The sequence below is a fragment of the Mugil cephalus genome, chromosome 15 (assembly GCF_022458985.1).
Source record: "Mugil cephalus isolate CIBA_MC_2020 chromosome 15, CIBA_Mcephalus_1.1, whole genome shotgun sequence".
Classification (NCBI taxonomy): Eukaryota; Metazoa; Chordata; class Actinopteri; order Mugiliformes; family Mugilidae; genus Mugil; species Mugil cephalus.
In genome coordinates, this window is record NC_061784.1 from 16,269,969 (window position 1) to 16,287,022 (window position 17,054).

Consider the following 17,054-nt stretch of genomic DNA (forward strand, 5'->3'; position numbering starts at 1 on the left):
AGGATGTTTCACCAAACCTCCACCGATCTCCTTTAAGTGCAATGTTGCATCAAATGGAAATATATTTATAATATTTTATACTTCGCATCGGGGACAGAAGTCTTGAAAATAAACGACCGGATGCCTGTTTGATTAGAAAATGAAAGGCTTTCAGAGGATCAAGTAAAACGTGCACGGTTTATTTCAGCTTCTGTCGCTTACACAGACACATTTAAAGCACACTTTCACAAATGAAATATGTTTTTTTTTTCTTCTCAGAAAAATAAATTAAGTTCAAATAAATAAGGGCAATATATAAAGGAAAAAAATAAATTAAGAAAGAAATCTCGGAAGTAACATGTATAAATAAGGCCGACTATTTCCCTTCATCAGAATATCTACAAAGTGCGCTCCACAAAGGTGTCAGTGAGAAGAAGAAGAAGAAAGTTTTGGGACACAGAAAATGGGGAAGTAATAATAATAATAACAATATGAAGAATTTGATTGTCAAAGCATCATTGCAGTGAACATACAACAGGTTTACACATCAGTGAGTCTTCTAGGCCTAATTTACCATTAACCCAGTGGCAGAGGAATAAAAAGAAGAAAAAAATCACATTAAACCAATCCAAAGGAAAATAAAACGCATCCTACTCGTTTTTTAAAACGCGTGTTTTTAAATCACCATGAACGTGCCAACACTTGCGTAATGAGGTAGACACACAGCTATACCGCGTGAATGTGTGTATTCGTGCCCGTGTCAGTGTTTGTGTGGTGTGTATTTCTTCTTATTGCAATGCATTCACTTTGAGGAGGGGAGGGGGTCGTTTTGGATTTTTTTTTTTTTGGGAGGGGGCCTTGGCGCACAGAAAACACTCCTCTCCCACCGCAAATTAGGAGTAAACCATGCAGCGGATTACAGTTCTTCAGTAATTGCTCGTTTGGTCTGATCTGCCCCCCCCCCCCCCCCCCCCCGTCCCCCAGAAAAACGACAAAAGATTAAAAAATAAATAAATAAATGAAGAAGAAAAAAAAACAACAAACTAACTATTGAGTTCCATAAAGAAACAAACACCTGGGAGAAAAGACAGAAAATTCAATACATTTCAATGAGCTTTTCCACACACTGAGGTGCAATATATTCACAAATATGTACACTGATAAATATAAAAAAGCTATTCCGGATAAGGAGGATAATAATCATCCCTCGATTCCCGTCATTTTTAATTTTACTTTTTTTTTGTACAATAATTGCCATATGAATGAGCATCGTCCCCCTCCCTCTCTCTTTTTTTCTCCCACACCTCTGAGAGCAGCGGGGCTTATTCTGTGGAGAAACATAAAGATTTTTGGACATTTTTTTTCTCTTTTTAAATCTCCCAGTCCCTGTGCTCCGTCTCCACTGTCAGAATAAAAGTAGGTACACCGTTGTATCCAGACGCTTGTTTGTTTTTTTTGTTTGTTTTTTGTTTTGTTTTTTTGTTTTCTTTTTATCGCAGGGTGAGGTTGAACCTTTTTAAAAATTAATTCCGTTCATCTTGCCATCCAGAGACCGTAACACTGCCTTTTGTAGTTTTATGCTACTTTCTGTGAGAAGGTTTCCACACCTAGAGTGCAGGCACTGGTGCAGAATGCTGCTCCACTGTTATGAATATTAAAAAAAAAAAAAAAAAAAAATAGAAAAGAAAACACATTTGATCCGTTACTTTTTCATTTTCATTTGAGATTTTTTTTTTAAGCAAACCCATTTAAAAACGCATAACAACATGTCCACCCTAAGGCCTGATGAGAGAATGAGTATTTTTTTTTTTTGTTCTCGTAAGTGCACGCCTATGGGACATGGCTGTGTGTCGAACTGAGGACGTCCCAGAAGCAGAAGGCACAGCGGTGTACCTTGTTTATCTGACAGTGTGCAGCAGCAGCAGCTTGTCTCTGATTTGTCTTTGTGTGTAAACGGGGCAGAGACCCGCGGGTTTGCTGCTCTTAATGCGTCGCAGAAAACTTCATTCGTTTCTGCTTTTGCCTCTGGTTGCAAAACCAAACGCGGACCACGTTCTTTTTAAGGTCCAGCTTCTCGGCGATCGCGGCGATCTTCTCCGACGAGGGCCGCGGCTGCACGGCGAAGTAAGCCTCCAGGGAGCGCTTCTCCGGGGCCGCGATAGACGTGCGTTTCCTCTTTTTGTCGCCCCCGTTGAAGATCTCCGGCTTGGACATCTTCTCCCTCTGCGCCCGCTCTGCCTCCTCAAGCCAGGCCTCCAGGATCGGCTTCAGGGCGACCATGTTGTTGTGCGACAGCGTCAGAGACTCGAACCTGCAGATGGTGCTCTGGCTCAGACATCCGACCCCGGGGATCTTGAGGTTGGCCAGGGCCGCCCCCACGTCCGCCTGGGTCACCCCAAGTTTGATCCGCCTTTGTTTGAACCTTTCAGCGAATGACTCCAGCTCCCGAGGATCGGGCTCCGCCTCGCCGCCGGCGCCCCCCAGGGAACTGTGGGAGCCCAGGCCGTGCGGGTGCATGTTCATGGACTGTTGGTGGTGGTGGTGCTGCATGTGGTTGATGGCTGACATGTGGGCGGCGTGAGCTGTGTGCGAGGCCGTGGAGCAGACGTCCGAGCCGGCCATGCCTCCCAGGGAAATGCCGGGTGTGAGGTGGTCCAGCAGGTCGCCCTCCAAGCCCTGTGACGGCTGGTGGTGGCCCGGGTGGTGGTGGTGCGAGGTGAGCACCGACGGGTGGTGCAGGTGCGCGGAGGAGGAGGTCGGGGTGCACGTCATGCTGGTCATTGTGGTCATGGTGTGGTAGGTCGCGTCTGGCTTGAAAGGGTGGCTCTTCTGGGCCACAATGTCCACGGCAGCCAGAGCCTCGGCTCTCTGCAGCAACGTCTCATCGAAGCCCGCGAAGATGTTGCCTTGGAGCTGCGAGGAGAGGAGCAAAGCGAGGCCGGTTAGAGGAAGAAACGCGAAACAGACCTTTCAGCTGCACGAAGCCATTGATCTGATATTGTAATTTAGTAGCTGAAGTGCGCATTCATCCTGCATAAAACATCCTTTTACGCATGAATCATTAAGTGTAACATGTGGGGTAAAAAGAAAACAGAAAATGAAATCACCGAATTTAATTTTTGTTAAACTGATTTTGAATTAAATGTAACAAATGAGAACCTTCCTCCATCTACAGCTCTGTGCATTTTTTAATAAATTAATAAAACATATTTTTCATATTTAAAATACAAATCACAGACCTATTTGTTTCGACACGTTTTTACAAATAACCCTTTTTATTTTTCAAGTTTTTCGCATATAAACCTTCTAAAAAAAGAGTAGTTATTTAAACAATAAATACGGTGTCCAGTATATAAGATACACGTTTTCTACAACCCAAAGCGCAGACAACAGTTAGAAATGACATGTGGAGAAACTGAAATAAACTTTTTTTCCTCTTAAAAGGAGAGGAATCTAATAGAACTTGAGAATCACTGGACCTTATGCCAACACATAGAAAGTGTGTCAGTGTGGAAGGATATTCATTTAAAATTAATATTTACGATGTCCTGAATAATTTCTGCCGACAATGAAATGAGACGGGTGTGAGTTTGAATATGAATGGGACAATATAAGATAACACGCGCCTGGAGAGCCCACGCAGCCCCTTCTTTCATTTCCTCCATCTTTTATCTCCGCTCACTCTTCGCGAGATCACTCACGCTCGCACAGAATTTGGCTTCTCGGAGGTGGCAGTTGTGCGTTTTTACGCACAGAGCTCGTGTTCCAAGAAACAAGGTACCTGTCCTGTATTCGACTCTCGCTGTGCTGCTCATGTATCCAAATCTCGGGTGTCAGTTTATTCTTTTACAGATTATCTTCACGAGTTTCCAAACCTAGATTGCTCGTTGATTTCTGATGATTAAATAAAACGGTTATATTTAAATGTGACGTTGTGATTTTACTTATTATTTTAAAAAATATGTTACATTAAAACGGAAACTGTATTAGAACTGAAACCCACTGACAGACACACCTGCGTGTGTGTCCCATAGTTTTAAAATAATAATTCAGTAACTTGCCTGTTAAAAATAAAAGACTGACCAAAGAAAACTACATTTTTTCGAGCTATTTACAACCTTTTAAGCCATTTTCACTCTCTAAACTTATGCTGGAAAATAGGCCACAAATAAAAGTCTAAGAAGAAGTGGATTGTGGACTCACCGAAGGTGTGGGCAAGCAGGCTCTGCGGATGGCCTCCGAGCTGGAGTGTAGAGGGGTGTATTTGGGTTCGTGGAGGATGGGGTGCATACTGAAAGGCTGTTTGCTGTTCATCGACATCATGATTGCAGAAGTGAGGGAGGGTCGTTGTCCGTCGTCCTCGTTCGGCTCCGTGTTGGTAGTGTTCTACAAAGGAACGCCTCAGAGAGGAACAGAACCTGCCGGACGCAGATGCTCTGGACGAAAAAGTCTTTTTTGTTTGTTTGTTTGTTTTGATCGCGTGTCACAGGTGCAAGCCGCTTTAGAGAGAAACCGAAAACGACGAGGAGAGGTAAAGTCCCGGACTCCTGCGGATCTTCTGCCTCCTCTCCGGCTGTAAACGACTTCTATAATAAAGGATGCTGCTTGCCTCCGGCGCCTATATTGGACCGTTGCCTCGCAGGCTGCGCCTCATTGGAGGAGCTGAACTCCCACCCGCTTGACGCCTCCGCCAATCGGGAGGAGATACCTATCTGTAGCCACGCCCTCGGCGCGTGCCTGGCTCGCTGGAAATGAAATTGTGGACGCACTGCTAAAAAATATTTGTTGGAAATTCTAAAAATCCGTGGAGAGACGCGGAGCATCGAGAATAATAAATAATTAGAGCATTTGAGTCAAACGGTCAACAACATACTAGTGGGTAAACTTTGCACTTTGTACCATTTGCACTTCTGTTTGGATGCCAAACTGCATTTCGTTGTGTAGTGTATGTACTTTATGAAATGACAATAAAGTTCAGTCTAATCTAAAGAAGAGCGATTATTTAATGACAACACTGACGCCCTGAAAAGATCGAAAATATGATTTTAACACGGTTTCAGAGATAATATTCAGACAAGTTGTTCTATTAAGCATGAAGCTCATCTTCGTGTTAGTAATTTAACATTTTAATCGAGTTTTTTTTTAAAGCAAATGACTAAACAGCAACAACAAAAAATATATATTTTTTCCTGCATATTAATAATGATCACAATCAGCAGATATAACTGGATAAAACAGATGAGTGATCAGTGGATTGACTTGTGATTTCTACTGATTGATGTGTTGGTTGACAGAGAGACAGAGAGAGACGGAGAGATTCCGCTCAGATTATTAATTGATAGCTGACGTGCAGGGATTCCTCTGCCTGGACCCCATTCACTTTCTTAGCAATTAATCCATTAATTAATCATGCTTCATTTACTTTGTGGCTGTAGTACGGACGCCCCCTTCCAGCACACACACACACACACTTCTCTCAATTAAAGAATAAACAGGCCTGAACGGGAACTAAAGAGCACAAGCAAGCAGAAGATGAAATATTTACGCACGAACCGCGCAGGGTCAGCGGGCCGTGGCCTGTCAATCAAAGAGGGGATTTCCGGCGGAGTGGCACGCGCAATAAAACGGAATAATTATCTCGATAATCACCCAAAGGCCTCTAGTCGTGGGAGGGGTCAAAGTGCCCACAGACGGGGGGCCCGCCGAGGTTTTAGGATCCTTTTTTTGTTGTTGCTGCTGTGGGACACAAAGCTGTGCTTTATTGACAAACGTGGACCAAGAAAAAAAAAATCTAAATTGTATTTGAGCAAAGAAAATCACGGTGCCTTTGTAAGAAAAGAAAAAAGAAACAATGTATAGACTTGATCTGAGGGGATGAAGCTCAAGGTCAGCTCAGCATTTCATGCTTTAATTACAGCACAGGCCAGTGTGGCGGATCCTGTGGGCCTTTTTTTTTGCCTGGGAATATACGTGTAACATATACAAAACATTATTTATTATTGGGCAAATGAAAAATTCCTGGGTCAGCATGTGCTGTTGTAAAATAAATATACCAGTAATATTTAATTAGTGGGACGTCTCAGGGGAGCAGACGATTGTGATTAGAACACAAAGTAAAATGTAAACAACACAGTCCTCTGATCTGAATGTATATTAATAATGTCTTTATGATAATTAAGTGGGGGAGCCAGTGCACCCCCCACCACACCCCAAAAAAAAAAAAAAAAAAACGATCTGAGAAAACCACATTCTGACAAATGAAAACTGTAATGTGCCACGTCACTGTAACATGACTTTTTTTCCCCTCATGCTGAATTGCAGTTCTCCACCTAAACGATATAATTTGTCTGTGCCGCTGCGTATTAAACACACATGCATTTTTGTCATCACTCCAGCAGCCAACATCTTTGCAGGCCAATAAACTGCGCACCGATCGATAACATTTTCAGCAGTGCAGGAGGAAAGTCAAACTAAAATGGTCGATAATATTCACGCGGATTCGAATGTCATGAATTATGTTTCCCGGGCACCTTCTCTAAATATTTATGGAGACACTTTTATGGTGACAAGGAAATCACAAGGACTACAAAGCGAACAGGTGAGCAGGTGCGTAGCCACCAACGAGCAAAGGGAGAGTCAGGAAAATGAGTTAGAATTTATAGAAGGAGAGAGGAAAGAGATAAAAAAATATTTTTATAAGTAACTATGAAAAGTGTTAGTGTCCTGATGGAAACATTCCTCTCTGAAGATCAAGCAGTAAAACTGAACATGTACATGAGACTGGTCTGTGCTGGGTCGAGCTCCGGCTGTAACTCTGCCTCTGGCTGAAACTCCAGCCCTGACTCACCGGCTTCGCCCACAAAAAGAGCAGCAGTGTCGGTGACGGCCAGCAGGAAACCTGAGCGAGGCCTATTGTCCGGCTGTAGCCGCGGCCCTCCGGAGGGTCCCCAGCACCCGCTCATCAAATATACATCACCCGCCTCCACTGGGACGCCGGCAGGCAGGACACTCCTCTGGGAAGGCGACACCGCACGGACAAAATGCAGGGAGTCCAGCTGGGGTGGGAGGGTGGGAGGGAGGCAGGAGAGAGGATGAAAGGATGGAGGAAGAAAAGGCAGAAAACTAGGCAAGAGAAAAGAAGAATCAAACTAAAAAAAAGTTCAAACGCCACATCTTTCAAGAGAGTTAAAATTAGGGATTCACGCTTTGTATTTATTATGTATTATTATCTGACAACTATGAGAAGTATTAAACTTTGCGGATAATTGCAGTAAAGTTATGTTATGAAGATGACGTCAGCATAAAGTGTATACTACTAGATTCATTCAACGGTGTTAGTAAACGTTGGCTAACTGAATGAGGAATCCATCTTAAACTTTAACAAATTAAACGATTCAACAGAATCAGCAGTGTTGGTGACGGCCATTAGGAAATGTGGTTACTCAAATTATTCAGCAATTAGCATACACAGTGCTGGGTATGCTGAGGGTCACCATTCACAATCACACCACTGGTCAATTTAGGGCCACCAATGAATCCAACATGCATGTCTATGTACATGGAAAAACAAATGTGTACTCCACATTAAAGGACCACAGCCCTTCGGCAGGTTAGAACCCAGAACCTTCATGTGTGAGGAAAACCCCCGAAAAAGTTTACTTCCAACCACTTTGAGCGTAATAATAAACGGAGACATTCGCCGATTTGTTTTAAAAAGTCTAAATGTGACTTGAACTGCTTACAACCTGTAAATGGACTGGTAAGTAGCATCGCCGTGCTAGCATTAGCATCTGCTCTCAAGTCTCTGTTGAGCTCAAAACAACCCAAGAGGACACGAAGACCAACCAACGGTCAACAGAGTAAATTACTTGCAATAGTTCAAATCATAGACTGTAGGAAAAAAAAATGGACGTGCATCTCCACTTCCACCACTGGTCAAACTGCCAAGTGCTAGCAAGTCAATCGCAACTGTCAATCATCATGATGTCACATCCTGTTTCTATAACGTAAAATAACTAAAATTAAACTTTTTGGTAAAAATGGACACTTCAGCATATATTTATCAGCATTATATTAACTATTTAAAATGACAGAAACCATCCTTGGGTGGGGGGTGCTCGTGATTTACTGCAGCCAGCCACCAGGGGGAGCACCACATGCTTTGGGCTCACTTTTGAGGAGCCGTCATGGCGTCTACTTTTTTTACAGTCTACGATCCAAATACTCACCGTCTCCTCTACAGTGGAGAGTGGTTCCAAGTTCACCAACATGTTCTGTGCAAACAGACGCATCTTCGTGCGGGTCATTGCAGCCCCAGACAGAAACGCAAAGGCTTTCCCTCTTCGGGGGCATGTGGACCAAACAGACCACTGCACAAACTGGTCTGTCACTGCTGTGCTAAGCCCCACTGTTGAATAATCCTGAAAAGTTACACCTTCTCCCAAAACTGGGCCCGTACAGAAATTACACATCAACTCCTGGTTATACAGGTTATGACTAAACAGATTTTGCAACTGATGCTTCTTGGGTAAGAGCATGCTACAAATTTGAAACTGGTCACATGTTTGTTGGTACAGATGTGTAATACGCTCGATAATTTGCATAAAAAATCAACGGGGATTTTCCCTTGTTTAAGCGGCAGCTTCAGTTTTGACGCGGGCACGTTCGTGCGTACACATGTACTTAAGACCGAGATGAGAACAGTTATGCGGTTACGTGAACAAAGTACGTGCCCGTGCGCTCATGGTACAGCCATGCATGGGTGGCTCCGTGTTCAGGGTGCAGGACGGACTCTGAGGGATCAAACGTCCGGCGAAGCTTTCAGTGAGCGAGAACATGGCCGCCACACGGTGTATTTCTGCCACATTTAGCAAATGGACACTGAAGTGCAGTCTTCCACCGACATCCACCACAGTCTGAGCACACGTCACTCCCTCCTACTGCCTTCACATCCTCCTCTCCTTCCCATCTTTCCTGCTCACTCTTGTCCTCCTTTTCCTCCCTCCCCTCTCTGCTTCTTCCAGCCCTGAATTATTGATAGTGAGTAAAATCTGACGTTGTAAACTTTGTGACCATTCACCAAATCGGCCAGCGCGTCTCACTGAGGGGGCCCGCCGAATGGTAGGCGGTGTCTAACCACACACTTTTAATGTAATTGCCTGTAGGGTTCCTTGTAAATATTTCATTGTCTGCCAGTACAAATTAAAGACACGAGGCTGGAGGAAAACGCTAGTAGTAGGTTCGCTCGGGGAGAGGCTCGCTGCACTTTACCTGCAGGTTCGGAGAAGGCCTTCACGTCTCGTCTTCCTCATTTCTTAAGCAGAGTGAGGTAGATTGTCCTTCCGCTTCGCTTAGCTTTCAGTGATGAGAATAAAGACGGCAAAGTAGTCCATGCATCTCCACATTGTGTTGAATAACGGCGCAAGACATGCGAAAAAAAACAAGAACTTGGAGCGGCTAAGCTACATAATCATCTTAAAGTATAAAGCAACTCCATGCACCAGTTTTGATCAAATGTATACAAGCGATTTCTATATATCAGCTGGGTGACATGGCTCACCGGCAGAAGGAAGGCATTCTTGAACACCAGTCAAACCCTCACCCTTGTCTTTCATCTTCACCTATATCACTGCCATAACCGAAACCCTGCAGACTTCAGTTCAACAACAATCCAAAATAGTCTCAAGATGCTTTGTATAACCAACAATCTGAAACCCCCAGAGGAAACGTCTAATGCGAAAGTAGCAAGGAAGAGGAGGAGAAATACATTCTGTCTTCTAAAGTTTTTGTTATTCTGTATTCCGAGGAGCAAATGTACATATTTAAACATGGCTGCTTGTACTCTTCTTTGTTGTTCGAGAAACCTATTCAATTTACATACAAACGGCAAAAATTGTCTGTTGCAACGACACGCAGGGTTTACTTTCAGACAACTTCCTGGTGACATGAACATATTTTTGTCTACAGAAAGATTTCAAACTTCCACCAGACTCTGGGAGTCTGGAGGAGGGAGGTCGCTGCATTCAAGTGTGCGCGGAAGGACAAGTTCATGAAAAAGAAAGAAAGAAAGAAAAAAAGAGAGGTGGACACGTAATTAAAGTATGCATGAGTGTGGTACTGTGAGCCAAGCAGCCAGGACAGGATGATACAGTATCTGTTGTGAAATGGCCGGAGGGTTTTTTTGGAGGAGGAGTCTCGCTGGAATATAAGTCTGCTCCATCCATTAGTTCACCAGCCTGTGCTCTCTCTGACAGAGGCGAGGTGATAGTTTGTTATTGTGTGTTTTTGTTAAAAGATTGTTTGTGAAGTGAAGGTTCAGAGGGAGAATTTGCAGAGGACAAACGGTTGAAATGCAATGGCAATATCATTATGATATCAAACTGTTACCACTACTACTACTACTACTACTACAGCCCAGCCCTGTGCGTCTTCTGCACACCCACACTATGTACACAACTCCTGAGAGCACTAATGTCACACATCCGTGGAAATCTGGGAGTCTTGTTATTTCAAAGCATTTCAAGATACAACTGTGATACAGCCAGCTCCTCTTTCAGACCAAACAAACAGACCAGTGACATGCAGTAAAGTAGATGGGTGGTGAGCTACTGCCTCTTTCAAAGTCAGATTTACAAGTATGAACGAGAGATCGACCGATACATTGGGCCGATATTTGCGTTTTTTTTTGTTTTTTTTGTTTTTTTACTGGTACTGGTTACTATATATATATATATATATAGAAGATGTACAGACAGGTGCATCCACAGACAGCCCTGTGCTGCTGGAGATGCTGGAGGCATGCAGCCCATACATTACCCCTCCCCCACCCACACCCCCACTAGCAGAGTTGAAAACGTTATGTTTTTTATTTTTTGTTTGTTTTTTAACCTTTTTATGGATAGAGCGATGTCTCCCAGTAAACAAACAAACAAACAAAAACAACAAAAAATTGGTATCGGCCCTAAAGAATCCATATCAGTCGACTTCTGATTTGAACCCAATCGCAATGCATTGCTCTAATTAGAAATATTGTCTTGTTGAAGTTTCTGATGATTTGGTCCTTTTAAATACATACTGTCCAACAAAAGCCCCTCCATTATTGACCACTCTTAATTCCTATTAATTAAAAATTAATTTTTGAGAAAGTTCTGTTGCACGTCCCCAAACCAAAGTTGAAAGCACTCACCTATGAAGCCTCATTGTTGTCCCCAAACGGTCCTGTTGCACTGCCAAAAGACCACAATCCTGCAAATTCTTTTAGTCCAAAACGCATTATTATGGAAACAAATCCACCAGGACTACTGCTGCATCACTGCAAATTAACATGCGTGTTTGTCAGATTCTCCACCATAACTTGAGTTAGCTTGTAAATATTACCCGTATGTTGGTTTTAAAACGGTGCGCCTCAACTCTAACCTTTAGATTGACACCCCCCTGCAACCAATAGGCGCTCCCGTATCCTTCCCACAGCCTGTAATATCCAATTAGAGCTCGCAATGGAAGAAAATCCCGCCATTGTTCTGTTTTCTTTTTAACGTTAAAGCCAATTAGAAGTGGATGTGAAGGTGACTGTCACTTTCTGTAACCAATCAAATCATGAATACGATGAGGGGGTGGGTTTAAAGCCACAGGAAGGGAGAACGCGCGTAAAGCAAACTACCTGCGAAGCGGCTGGTGGCACCTGACCTGCGTCTGTGCGTAAAAGGTAGAAGAACACCTGGCTTCTATGGTCTGTAACTTAACTTTATATAACTACTTGTAAATGCAGATCATTTTATTTTATATCCATGCCATTTTCCATTGTAGAACTCATTTTGCCTCTTTATGGATAAAGCTCCTTTTCAAGGAGAGAAAAATTACACTAAACTCCCACATTATGCATTCATGTTTAAACATTCAAGAGTTTGACCATACTATCCTAGTGGAGGGAACAAAAATGTTCTTTTGGAGTCTCCAAACGAGACTCCTTTTAAACACTGAAACATATCTTTAGAAACGAATGGTATTTTTCATCAAACTACGACTGGAACTAAATACATTTACAAAAAACATAGCACAAATATGACATCTGAACACGGAGCCACCCATTGAGGTGCACATTGGCCATTAAATCCTTTAAGTTTCTGACTTCTCTTCCTGCTAATAGCAGTTGCAGTGATTGACAAGTATAGTATACTGTAACATTTGTCAGTTTGGACCAAGTTTACCTGTATGTGGCATCACACAAACAAGGACTTTCCAAGTTGCAAGTTAGGCAAGCTTTCACACAAGTATTCTGAGTTGGGAACAAAATCTGACACAAAACAAATTTTAGACCTTCAACAGCGAACAAGAAGCATGTCCTATTTCTGTGTGTGATCTGCTAACACGCTGCTATGAAACTTACACTGATTCATTGTTGATTTCTGAACAAGCAGCAGTCAAGGAGCAGGTTGAGCAACGCGCCAACAACATTTTATGATACAATTCAAAGTTGTTCCGTTTGGCTCTTGTAGATGTATTTTTAACATTTCAAAAGATCACAGTTGTGATCTGTGGCTGTGTTTTCTATTTTATTGTGACATCTCATCTCTGCTTATACCTGCTCATTCGTGCCGTTTCTGACAAGTCCATTTTCTACATTTTTATTTGAGACAGATGTCACATCGGGTAAGCTATGACTCTGGGCTCTTGTATCTGTTATTTACGCTGTTTTTTGTTTTTTGTTTTTTTTCAAACCCGGGTCCTCTCTCAGGGTTATATCTCATTCACGGTTTCTAAATTTTTCATGGTTACACTTTTCATTATCTCCACCTCTTAATGTACGCCTCTCTCATCTTTTCGCCTCATCTGTTGTTGTGTCTGCACACGTGACGCATCGAGTCTGATGATGCAAAAAGGGCAGAAGAAATACTGATACGAAAACAGGGCAAGTAGCAAAGAGAGGGAATGACAGAATGCAAGAAAGACAGATAGTAAATGAGACAGAGAAAGAGAGAAGACATATTTTGGATCAATAGATTAACTGAGTGCTCATGTATTATGCATCTGAGCCCTGCAGCACTTGCACATAAAGGGAATGTTGGGCCGGATTGGCGTGTAAAAGCTTTATAACCGCGGGCCTGTTTACTCTGAGTGTACGAGGGGACCGCTGTCATGCCGAACTGAACTGAGCAAAGTCTGGGATGAGGCAGGTTGGCATTTTATTAGGAACATCTGTGTGTTGTGCTCACTTGCTCACTTGTGCTCACGCCCAAGGCCTGTTAGCAACCCAATACTCACCTGTAATTAGATGATGGAACGTCTTCAAGAACAGTAGCTGCTGACCACCTACCAGAGGGCTCCTACTCTTTTTCAAATACTATGTTACTGTTGCTAAGTGAGAGAAACAATAGCAATGTGGGGTCCATTCCTGTAGAAAAACACTGAAAACCTGTAATACTGTGCTAATGTTAGCAGACAACTTTTCACAGTTTTCAGTTTTCATGAATTCGCTATGATGCAGGTGTATCATAACATTATGACTACCTCCTTAATATTGTGTAGGTCTCCCTTGTGCCTCCAAAACAGTGGTGACTCGTCAGAGAATGGATATGGGCCTTCTGAGGGTGGTAACACAATGTTGTTAGTGGGGGCTTCTGCGGATCATCCCACAGATACATGATCAATTTGTGACATAGTGAATTTGGAGGCCAGGTCAACACCTTGTGCTGTTCTTCATATTTTTTTTTTTTTTTTTTTGAGTTGTTCCTAAAGCGTTTTTGTGTGTGTGTCTGTGTTTCAGGCTGCATCCTGCTGGGAATGTCTGCTGCCATCAAGGTGTGTCGTTGCTATGGTGTGGTCTAGGTGGGTGCTACATGTTTAAGTAACATCCGCACGAATGAATGCCAGGTCCAAAAGTTTCCCAGCACAACCCTGAATTGTCATAAGTCGGTCAATGTTAGTTCCTTCTCCTGTCTGTGGTTTTAATCTTGTGGCTGGTAAGTTTGCATTTTTAAAGAATCTAAATTACAAGTTTTGGTGAAATCTGGAAGCCAAATAAGGCCGAGCTGTCTGAAACTGAACATCATCTTGATGACTCTGATTTGTTCACTTTAGACAGAGTGGCTTCATTTCTTCTCTGCTACAGGGAAAACACACAAGACGACTTTTAAATCGACTTTTAATCCAGTCAGTTCACAGTTTTGTCATGATGTATGTTACTGTAAAGATTCATATAATACCCAGACACACACTAGTTGGATTAATAAATAAACGGTGCAGACCAATACAAACAATGTAACCTTGGAAAATCGCCACTGGATGGATGGTTTAAACAAGTCCCTGTAATCTAAGTCCAAAGAAAAGCCTTTTACTGTAAAGAGATGAAATCATCAACTAAACAGACTTCACACGCCTCCGGTTCAGCGCGATCTAATGAACTTTCACCTTTTTAATGCAACATCAGAGCTCGACCCTGCTGGTTCCTCTCCCTGCCTCTCTCCGTTCTCATGAGCGCAGCGTTTCTCAGAAACAGCGCCCCAACAATCCACAGAGGGCCAGGCATCAAACAGCTCAACCCTCTGAGCATTTCCCCAGAGGGCCGCCACTCATTTCCATACAAACAAAAATCCTCAGCTCTCCTCTCCCCTGTACTACAAGAATAGAGAGCAGCTGAACAAAGGGAACACAAGTAAACAAACAAAATGATGTATGAACATGTCAACGAGATGAGGGGGGAATTAGACTAGAAGAGTATATGTAAATTAAAATTAATCCTTTTATTGTTCTTTTTTTTTACGTCTGTCTCTGGTGTTTGGGACTGAAGGGAGAAACAGGAAAAGACTCGGTGATACTCGGATGAGATGTGTCAAAGCTGTTTGAAGATCCTGCTGTTTCGAGGATTCGTTTCAACACCGTTCCCAAATGTAGATACTGACATGATGGAAATTAGCTCCAAACTGATAAACGACAAGGCAGGAGAGGATCAGAAATAAATCTGAGGATGTCGCTTGCGTCTTTCCCTCAATGAAGTATCATTTTTGCGGTTGACCAAACACGTAAGTGATGAGGAAGTGCAGTAATGTTTTCTCTGGTTTGTTGTGGCAGGGAGGAGCTGTGGGTAGAAGATAAGAAAAATATCTTTGACCAGTGATTGCTGCAAATCACTGACCGATCTGGCATCAAATTCACGCACAATTTACATATGGGGTAGGGTTGGGTCGTCCTGATCCCATGGCCCCGATTCAATCTTTTAATATCCAGCATCGGCCGTTCCAAGTCCCATTCAGAGCTTAAATGAACAAAATGTGCTCTCCTGGAGATTCATAAGTTTTTTCTTGTCTTACTCATTCCCCTTGATCATGTGTTGACTATGCGACTGGATTAAGTTCAGTAAATAGCGCCATCAAACCTAATGTAATTTCTTCCCCGGGGATAAATAGTATCAAAAAATATATATTTATCATCCATTATAACTTTTAAAGTAATTAAAACTGTCTCTGACGCAGTGGAGTGAGATGGAAATTAGCAGAGCCATAACAACAGAAGGTAAATTAGAGTAAAACACAGAGTTTGTTCATCCCGTATGAATGTGCCATATGAAACACAGGTGTAGGAGGTAATATTTGAATCACAGGACATCCCCGAATACTGCTTAAGTCTGAGTGGACTTGGCCTATTCTGTTTTTTTTTTGTTTGTTTGTTTTTGTTTTTTTCCACTCGTGAATCTCCTACTACCACCTTGTGAAACTTCCTCATTGCATAAAGTACAAATTACTATCTGACTTATTTTATTTTCCAGAGCACAGTACTTCCACACAGCAGACAAGTCACATGGTTTTGGTTGTCCACTAAAACAGTAGAAGAAGAAGAAGAACGATAAGACATTTTGAAGCTACAGGAACATGGTTTTGGTAACTACAAAAGATCATCCTTGGCTGAAGCCAAAATAGTCCACTCTGTCATGTTAGACAAATCTAACATATCTCTGCAATAGGATTATATCAGTGCCTCTCCGACTTCGACATCAGCAAGTTAAAACGCTGTTTAACCAGCGCCCGGCGAGTATGGTGCATCCGCAAAAATGTCACAGAAGAAACTTTCTTTGATTGCTGCTCTACAGCGACACACTTTTATATCACTATCAGGGCCATGTGAGGGAGAAAACATTCCAAAAGGAGATGGAAAGAAGAAAGGCAACCAGTGTGATTAATCTCAGAGCAGGACTCCACTCTCTCCTCTTCATTTAGTGAAATATTAATAGTCGTTGCCAGCGGCCATGTGTGTTTACTCCCTGTGATTCACATCAGTTGCTCATTGGCTGATTAGACTGGTTGTGTGCGTAGAGGCGAACTCTGGCTTTACGGTTCCCAGTAAAATGCAGTAAGGTTATAAAAATAGACAAGAGAGATTGTAAGCATGGCTGTGTGGCATGGCCCTGTAGGGTAACAGTGTTTTATATATGTTACATGCAAGAAAACGTCACTCCTAATAGAAGAGGCGTGTGTGGGACTGTCAGTGTTGCGCTGATACTGATTATAATAACATAACGGCAGACCATTTCTCCCTAGACTTTCAGGCTTTCTTTTACTGAAAAATCTGGATCAGTATTAAATTTCGGTAAGTATTCATTGTTCCCAGATGAATCCCAACATCTTTGGCGATCACCTGATCCCATTTCATTTAGTGACGCCTTCAGCTCAAAATTCCCATCAGATTCATTCGTAGCTTATTGCTAACAAGCATTTGTTAGCACGCTTAAATGCTAAATTATGGTCAAAGATGTGGTGCAAACATTATATTTGTTTATTAGAGTAGTCAGAGCAAAATAGTAAAATTCATGCAAAAACAAAAAATAATACTAAACACTACTGCCAGCACAGCAGCAGATTGCCAAACCGGCTCTGATCTGATAGCTACAGAAATTTATTTTTCCTCACACCTCATCTCATCGCACGTATGACTTCCCCGCTGTGAGATAAATAAAGTATTATCTCATCTTATTTGCAGATTATGTCGGCAATGTAAACTGTAGTAGTTTAGTAGCTCTGGTGGCTCTCAGTTCTGATCCATGTTGTTGGAGGTACGCAAAGAAAGTATAGACTGTATAAACATGG

At 42.5% G+C, this 17,054-nt stretch overlaps 1 protein-coding gene across 1 annotated transcript; it reads right to left on the minus strand.

Annotated features, from left to right (window-relative positions):
* Positions 1–1,630: 1,630 nt before the first annotated feature.
* pou4f4 (POU class 4 homeobox 4) lies at positions 1,631–4,995 on the minus strand. Its single transcript, XM_047606176.1, has 2 exons — positions 4,183–4,995; positions 1,631–2,892 (listed from the first exon to the last, which is right to left on the minus strand). The coding sequence occupies exons 1-2, from the start codon at positions 4,300–4,302 to the stop codon at positions 1,963–1,965; spliced, it is 1,050 nt and encodes a 349-aa protein (XP_047462132.1). The 5' UTR covers positions 4,303–4,995; the 3' UTR covers positions 1,631–1,962.
* Between the last annotated feature and the right edge of the window lie 12,059 nt (positions 4,996–17,054).